The 9,088-nt window shown below is 47.6% G+C and overlaps 1 protein-coding gene across 1 annotated transcript; it reads left to right on the plus strand.

Annotated features, from left to right (window-relative positions):
- Positions 1-4,916: 4,916 nt before the first annotated feature.
- LOC106728290 (protein S100-A7-like) lies at positions 4,917-8,037 on the plus strand. Its single transcript, XM_014550114.1, has 3 exons — positions 4,917-5,006; positions 6,741-6,898; positions 7,807-8,037. Exons 2-3 carry the CDS (start codon positions 6,758-6,760, stop codon positions 7,972-7,974), a joined length of 309 nt encoding a protein of 102 aa, XP_014405600.1. The 5' UTR covers positions 4,917-5,006; positions 6,741-6,757; the 3' UTR covers positions 7,975-8,037.
- Positions 8,038-9,088: the final 1,051 nt, after the last annotated feature.

A 9,088-nucleotide genomic window follows, 5' to 3' on the forward strand; every position in this document is an offset into this window, starting at 1 on the left:
GCTGCCTCCTGCACGCCCCACGCTGGGGATTAAGCCCGCAACCTGGTCATGTAACCAGGAATTGAACTGTGACCTCCTGGTTCATAGGTTGATGCTCAACCACTGAGCCATGCTAGCTGGGCCCAATTTATTTTAATTCCTTGGCTTATCCACCTCTCTTCCCCAGAAAGTTACCCCTCTCTTCTTGGGTTATAGACTGTGTCATTGAACATCTCCAACACCCACAGTTTCTATTTTATTCTTTTTATCTTCACTTCTAAAGTGGGAGAATTGAGGGGACATAAATTCTTTAAAAATTTTTCTTGCCATTATGTTCATCCTAAAGTACAGTGAGTGGTGCTCAGCGGGCTCTCCTTAAATTTTGTACCTTGAACAACTGGTACAGATCTCAGCTCCAAACAGCCAAGGACAGCTGGGGTCCAGAGTCCATTGGGATGAATGAAAGAGTGGCTCAGGATAAACAGTAAATGCTTGCGACATTGTTCCAAGTGACTGACCTGGATGTGTAGCATATGTTGCCAAAGGAATTTTGGTTCAGGGATTGCAAGATACCTTCAGCCTTTCTGGTGGTGGTGAGTTATATGGGAGATGCTGGGGTGGACTTGGCTGTTAGTCACAATTGTTGCAAACACTAATTTCTCTGACAATAAACAGGGCTATTTTGAAGTTGGTCCCTGAAACATGGGCTCATCCCCTTCTTATTCCTTAAACACCAAAGACTTTCACAACCAGAGACTGCCCTGGGCCCTTTCCACATATCTCACCAGACAGGGTGGCTGATCCCCACAGGAACAGGACATCCGAGGTCAAAATCCCTGGTCACCTGAGTTGGAAACCATTGAAAAAGACAACAAAGTGATGAGCATGTGGTATCTAAAGCAGAATTATAAAAAAATTATGTCACATTCATATAAAGGTATATAAGTATACAATGAAGAACAAAGTTTGGAGCGGAGACCTGGACCATTTGTTCAAGGTACAGAATTTAAGAAGAACCCACTGAGCACCACTCACTGGACTTTAGGATGAACATATGGCCAGAGCAATATTTTAAAGAATTTATCTCTCCTCAATGCTCGCACTTTAGAAGTGAAGACAAAAAGAATAAAATAGAATATGTAGATGCTGGAGATGTACAGTGACACACAGTATAACCCCAGAGGATAGAGAAAGCAGGCTGGTGTGGGTGGTGGCAATGTTTAATTGACGTGGGGGACAGTCACAAGTGTAAGATTCATTGGGCTGTGTATTGTAGTTTGTTGTACTTTTCTGCATAATTAATCTATATTTAAAAAAAAAACATGGAGAGAACACGGGCCAAACTAATTATTTACATTGGTGAGCATGCATAAAAATAAACAAAAAAACCCAGAAAACATATATTGCTTTTTTGGCTTTTTGGGGGGAAATTGAATGGTAATGTAGATTAAAGGAATATTGTTGGGGTCCATCCCCAGCAGGTCCAGGGGTTCCCAAAGGTGTGGACGGAGTCGGCGAAGAAGGAAGGAATGACACGGAGACAGCGTTCCATTGATCAGCAGCCTAGCCAGGTTCTGTGTTTATTGTCTTGTAACATCTGTATTTATACCAGTTGATTTTAATCTTATCAAGTCTATTCCAAAGGTTAGGGCGTTTCTTATCTCCATTCCAAGGTTACTCTATTGTTCTATTAAGCTACAAGGGAGTAACTGAAGGAGATTATCCTAAGTAAAGATTATGTAGCTTAAGCGTGATTGTTCCTGGTTAAAGTGATTAATTACCCTCCTGGCACTTAGTTAAGGGGTTTTATTCCCTCCCTAATTAATCCCTAACCTGGGGAAACAACCTTTCTCGGGGAGGTGGTCCTGTTTAAAACACATAGCCTTAAGAGGGGGAGCAAACATATGCCATATACGCCAGGTCCCTTGAAACATAAGCTGTGCAGATGTTTCTTCCCTGCAGCGACTGTGTCAAGCAGCAAGGGTGGACCGGCTTCCAGCAGAATATAAGTATATAAGTAAAAATAAGATACTTTGCAACAGATTAATGATGCTCATATTCCAGAAGCCAAGGACTATACATAGTTCAGACTCTGAAAGTGAGGCCAACACTGAACAAAGCAAAACTTAAATATAAAAATTAAAAATGAATTTGAAGTATCTTGACATTGTTCAAATTTCAAAAGCTATACCAGGGCGAATGTGGGAATGACATTTCCCACGGAAAAATCCTCACCTGGGGAAACAACCTTTCTCTGGAAGGTGGTCCTGTTTAAAACACATAGCCTTAAGAGGGGGAGCAAACATATGCCATATACGCCAGGTCCCTTGAAACATAAGCTGTGCAGATGTTTCTTCCCTGCAGCGACTGTGTCAAGCAGCAAGGGTGGACCGGCTTCCAGCAGAATATAAGTATATAAGTAAAAATAAGATACTTTGCAACAGATTAATGATGCTCATATTCCAGAAGCCAAGGACTATACATAGTTCAGACTCTGAAAGTGAGGCCAACACTGAACAAAGCAAAACTTAAATATAAAAATTAAAAATGAATTTGAAGTATCTTGACATTGTTCAAATTTCAAAAGCTATACCAGGGCGAATGTGGGAATGACATTTCAGTTCCTCTGCTCCAAGTGACCCCCTCTCCAGGTTTCCTGTGTATCCTTCACAGCAGGCTTTTAGTGGCGGTGAGAACACATTACATAAGTGAACCAGAGAGGGCTGGTGCTGGTGCAGATGTGGACATAACTGGGGACAGAAGGGCCAGGTGTGGAAGCCCAATGCATTAGGGGTGGGGGGGATCCTGACCCAGGCTCAGTGGTGGGCCTGGTCCCAGGGTGCCCAATGCCTAAGCAGTCCCCTCACTCAGGGGAGGATGTTCTAAGGCAGTGGTTCTCAACCTTGGCTGCACATTAGAATCACCTGGGAATCTTTTTAAAATCCTGATCTGGGCCTCATCCCCTGGAAATTCTGTTTCTTTGTTATGGGGTGAGGCCACAACATTAGTAACAAAGAAACAGAATTTCCAGAGGATGAGGCCCAGAAATCAGGATTTTAAAAAGATTCCCAGGTGATTCTAATGTGCAGCCAAGGTTGAGAAGCACTGTTCTAAGGGAAGCAGAGAGCAGGAACAAGGATTCCTTAGTGAGTCACCAGGGCAGGTCCCCAGAGAGCCCCAGGCCTCCTCCTAACCTCCAAGCTCCTGTCTCCTGCACCTGAACTAGATTTTATACAGCAGGTTGGGACACAGCAGATTCTAGGGCATTGATGGCGAACCTTTTGAGCTCGGCGTGTCAGCATTTTGAAAAACCCTAACTTAACTCTGGTGCCGTGTCACATATAGAAATTTTTTGATATTTGCAACCATAGTAAAACAAAGACTTATATTTTTGATATTTATTTTATATATTTAAATGCCATTTAACAAAGAAAAATCAACCCAAAAAAATGAGTTCACGTGTCACCTCTGACATGCGTGTCATAGGTTTGCCATCACTGTTCTAGGGCATGGCCACTTGACTCCTAAGCAGACTGTTTTGCATAAGGGAAGGAGGGGACATCGTTGAAGAATTTATAGGAAGGCATCATCATGGGAGGGGAGGCAAAGTTGCCCCATTTCCTGCTGGCTCATTTCATGGTGGTCACCATCCCTGAGTCTAGAGACAGTGGCTTCCTTGGTGGGCTCAGGCAGCCCCTGGAGCTGCAAAGCGAAGTGTGTGGGGCTAACGCCAGAACTGAGAGCTCTGACCTTGTCTCTTCCCTCACCTGTGGGTGATATGCGTGGGGAGCAGCTACAGTGTTTGGATAGGTTCAAGCCTTGGCCTGATGAGAGGGCACAGTCCTCTCATTGTGCAAGTCCCAGCTTGGATGGCAGGGCCCTCCCAGCACAATTATAGCCAACGGCTGTAGTTGTAAGCTTGAAGCTATGGTCCGAACACGTGGCCTCACGTGCCTGAGTTATGGAGGCCTGGTAGAGTTCAGGTGCATGTAGTTGAGTAGGATTAAAACCTCGAGAATGTTGGAAACATCTTTATCATGCCCTTACTTTGCCTCATGGCATCTGCTATAAAATAAAGACATGGCTGGTGGGCGTTGTCGCTGTCTCTCAGAGAAGCAGCATCCCAGCGAGACACATCTTTCATTCTCCTCTCAGTCTTTTCTAAGCCTTTCAGCTGTTCCACTCAGGTACGCCCTTGGCCATCCTGGCCAGGCACAGACGTGCTATTCACTCTGTGCTACCTGTCACTGTGGGTCATGGCAACTCTTTCTCTCCTAGCATTTCAGTGAGGACCCCATATAAACATGGGAGTGAGCTGACCCTCCCCTGGACTTTGAGTTCACAGGCCCTGCAGTGACCCCAGAGGTCTAGTGGTGGGGTTAGGAGGGAGGTTTTGAATCAGGCTTTTCTGGGTCATATCTTGAGCTGCTGTCTTTCAGTCTGGTGCACATAGGAACTTTGCTTACCTCTTACTCCCTCAATTCCCTGTCCTCAACATGAGGGTAACAGCACCATCTCATAAGGTTTTGAAGGTTTAGGAGGAATATCAATATGACAGGTAAGGTGATGCGTGGTATAGTTATGGACTTATAAACCGCTGGAGAGAGTTTTGTTAGATGTCAGACAAACTTGTGGAAGGACTGGGTGATACACAAAAAGAGACCATGCTGCCTTTCAGAGACCCATCCTCTTTAAGTTCAGAAACCCAGAGTTCTCTACCTCAATTCCTGTGTTTTTAAGACACATCCCATTGTCTTCCCCTCCCCAGCCCTAGCTTTCCTTACCCACAGAATAATGCTCTAGAATAGTGCAATCCCTTGGGTGTTGCCTAAGATTTTATTGGAAGATAATAAACACACTCTCCTAGGTGTGTGCCACCCACCTGAGTGAGGCAATGGTCAATTAAGCAGAGAGAGAACATGGCCTAAATGCCTGGGAGGAGCCAGACTGAGCCTTATAAAGGGACCAGTCTTTGTCCAGATGCACAGCACACTCACCTTCTCCTCAGTGACACCTCGTCAGCGCCGGTAAGTCTGCACCTGTTTGCCAGGGGGGTTCGTCAGGGCCCAGGGTGTTCTTCTGTGTCCAGGAATAGGGAGAGCGGTGATGGGAGCGGATTCAGGAATCTGTATCCACTCTCAACTCTGCCTGTTATGGGTCTATCCAACTTGATCCCACTTGGTCCCAAGGGTCTATCTACAACAAGATGTCTGTTCTGATGCTCCCATTGCTCTGTTGGTTCTTCTGTGACAACTCTGTTGAAATGTCCCTGGTGGGAGCTCAGTATATGAACCTTCCTCTGCTCCTGTCTTCTTTTCTCTCTGGAATCATCTGACTCTCAGGCCATGTACTTTGCCCCCCAACGTCTGGGGAGAGTGGGTGGCTCTCCCAACGTCTTGAAGATGGTCCTAAAACCAAGACCTGGGATGCCCACTCACTATGCCCGGGAGAGAAGATTTGCCACTATGTGGATCAGGGACATATCAACTAAAGTTTTGGACCTCGTGCCCAGCTGAGGGAATGACCAGTGACCTTCTGTGCACAGGGCTCAGTTAAGGCCTTGGCCAAGATGACAGAAGGCCTTATGTGTTTTCACTTAGGGACATAACAGGGAGGATCTTTCTCCCAGATCAGGAGACAATGGTAGTTTTTGTTAGATGCCCACACATGGGAGCCATACACATTTCTTGAGAGTTTTGGAAAGTCTGGGGTGTGAGGGCTACACTGTTCAATATCTCTGCTTGGGTACAGACTGTTGGTGTAGGTACTGGCTTTGGGAAGTCAGACCTCTTTACTTAAATGTGGTGTAGCCTTGGGGTTCCAGAGAGCAGGGAGGTACAAGGTCATCTGAAGGAGCCTATCTCCCCACATTCCACCCAAGAGTCTAAAACTGAGGCAGGTATTTCTGTTTATTTCAAACATGATGCCAATTCTGTTCAGCAGTCCCTTTTTCCCCACTGGTGGGGATGGTCCAGGAAAACCTCCGTGGGAACTCAGGACAGGGCTGTGCTTCTCTGTTCACACTCACCATCCTACTCCACTCCCCGCTGGGAGCCTCCAGGGCCCATTTCATTTAGAACTTGCTTTATGTTCAGGATGGGCTCCTCTGGGATCTTGTTCCAAGAGCAGCCCAGGGTGGGTCAGACCAGACTAGTCAGGAAGTTATTTTGTCCGCATGACTCTAACCCTGACATTGACACTGGAGGAGTTGGTATTACTGCTCTTAAAGAGTAGAGTCATCGAAATGCTGTGTTTGGTTCAGTTCTCAACTAAAATGTCAGTCCTTTACTATGTGATTGACCCCTACCCTCTCTGCTTCTGCCTCCTGTGGTTCCGTCCACAGTGGGTTTCTTTATTCTCCCTACCTCCTCAGGGCCCTGACCTGCATGGGCCCAGGCCCCAGCCTTGGTCACACTTTCCTCCTTATGAGCATCTCATCCCTCCTCCTAGGGTGATACAGCTCCTTCTGCTCCAGCTGAACCTCACTTCACAGGATCCTCAGTTCCCACCCCATTGACTTGACTTAGGGACCCTCACCTAGGGAGAAGGATAACAAAGTTCCGCATCTTCCTCTCTGGCAGCTTCCTTGAAATCCAAGATGGGCCATATGCATCTCATCCCTCCTTCTAGGGTGATACAGTTCCTTCTGCTCCAGCTGAACCTCACTTCACAGGATCTTCAGTTCCCACCCCATTGACTTGACTTAGGGACCCTCATCTGGGGAGAAGGATAACAAAGTTCCGCATCTTCCTCTCTGGCAGCTTCCTTGAAATCCAAGATGGGCCATACTGTAGCTGAACAGGCCATGATGGACTTGATCGACCAGTTTCACAGATACACCAAACCTGATGACAAGATTAACAAGAAGGGCCTTCTGAGGATGCTGAGGGAGAATTATCCTCACTTCCTCAACGCTTGTGTGAGTCTGGGTGACTTCTCCAGGTTGCTTGGGCCCTGGCATGGGGGAGGACTTTGGACAAGTCAACCCCATTCTCTGATCCTCAATATTCTCATCTGCAAAAAGGCCTAAGAGGACTCTCCTGACTTATTATCAGGATGAAAGAGATGATACATGTGGCCAAGTGTAAAGGCATCTGGGTTCAAGGGTAGTTATCAGGTGGTCAAATAGGAGAGTAAAGAATGGGTCCCCTCCCACTTGTCACTCTCCATCCAGGAGACTGAAGCCCAGAGGCTCAGGCTCTGCCTCCAGAAGCCTCTATTAGGTTCTCTGAGATCCAAGGGAAGGTGATAGAAATCCCACGGCTGATAAAATTTAACACCTTTCATTACAATGAAAGATCTCATTCATAGACCTGATTTAGTCTGACAGTTAGAATGCACTGAACTGAATACAAAAAGAGAGACTACTAGGTGACACAGAGAGTAAGTGAGCAAAAGAGGGCACTGAGCATGGAAGATTTGGGAAGGCAAATAGGAGATAGGAGAGGAGGGTTAGGAATGAAGACACAAGGGGTAGGGCCTATCTTCAGTTTCTGTGTAGAACTTAGGTAGATGGGGTCCTGGAAGTGGGTGAGGGGAGCAGGTCTGGATCTAAAGACCACCCACCCACCAGCTCATTGATCAGTGAAGTACTGGGATGAGTCTGCCCACCACCACTAGGTCTCTCTTTCATTCTGACATTTGGTACAAGGATTCTCCCTCAGTGACATGCAGGTTAATGCTAACGTCCCCTTAACCCGTGGTCCAGTCCACTGGCTCACAACAGCTACACCTGTGGGACCCCAGATGTTTCTCTCACCCTCTCTGCCTCCTCCTCCTCCTATTCCACTGATAACACCTTTGATACTGAATTTATCTTTTCCACAGGAAAATAGGGGCATAGATTTCTTGGGCGATATCTTTGAGAACAAGGACAAGAACATGGATAAGAAGATCTCCTTTATTGAGTTTCTGTCGGTGTTGGGAGTCCTAGCTGTGGACTACCATGATAATAGCCACGGAGCCCCACTCTGTTCTGGTGGGGGAGGACAGTGAGTCCAGCCCAGCCTGAGGCCTCCAGAAACCAAAGGAAACAATAAAGTGTCTCTTTTGCCCAGATAAAACCTGTTTCCTGCTTTTCTTTGGCTACTTATGCTGTCAAAGCTTCTAGGTGAATATAATTGTGGGTTCTCCATGCGGGGACTTATCCAAGAATGTGCCAGGAGGGTTCCCTCCCTTTGGCCCCCAGCATAACTGACCACCTCTCTCAGCAGGGCCTCTGTCCACCTCTGCCCCTGCTCCCTAGTGCAGCCAGCGTGCCAGGTCCCATGGTCAGCAGTGCAGAGCATTCTGCTGGCCCAGCCATGCTTTTCCTTCTCAAGCCACAATCAGCATCGGGCGATCCAGGAACTGCAGGGAGCAGGAGCTGAGGGAGGTGTGAACATGGTGCCTCGTGCCCCTGCACTCCTGCCCAGCATGACCCCAAGGACATAGGGGAGTTGGCACCACTGAAGTAGGCATTGGGTGGTGGCCTTTGGGGGCACATAGGCACTGGTCACTGTGAAAGGGACACTCAGCAGCCCAGAGGATGGGATCCCTTGTCCTGTGTCCTGGGCTTCTGGGCTGTGTCCTGTCCCTGTGCGTGTGTGTGACTGTGTGTGTGTGTGTGTGTGTGTTTTTTAGCCTGTGTGGTGTCCTTGTGGAGGTGACAGAGCCACCCTGTCAGCTGAGCTGATCCTCCCAATGGTTTTGCTAAATGCTGGGAGCTGAGTGTCTGGGGAAAGCACAGAGTGATGGCTGTTCCAGGCATGAGGAGTAAAGCTAGTGCTGGAGTCCAGAGAGTGGGAAGCAAGTGAGAAGACAGGACCCAAGAGGAGAGGGGAGGAGAGGGCAGGGAATGATGAGCAGAAAGCTCATGCTGAGTCATCAGTGACAGTCCACTCCACTAGCCATGGAAAGAGGCGTGCCATTACCCACACAGGGCCCTTCCCATCTGCCTCTGTCCTTCTTGGATCTACAGAACCAGCTCACACCTGGAGCACTGGGCCCAGCTGCTCCTCTCAGAGCTGGAGCACCATGAGCCTACAGAGGTAGATGCAGAGGATGAGGAGGCCTGGGGGTGGATGGTGTGGGTGTGTGGGGGGCTAAGCCACACAGAGAAGAGCTTCCA

Source organism: Myotis brandtii, unplaced genomic scaffold (assembly GCF_000412655.1).
Source record: "Myotis brandtii unplaced genomic scaffold, ASM41265v1 scaffold582, whole genome shotgun sequence".
NCBI lineage: Eukaryota > Metazoa > Chordata > Mammalia > Chiroptera > Vespertilionidae > Myotis > Myotis brandtii.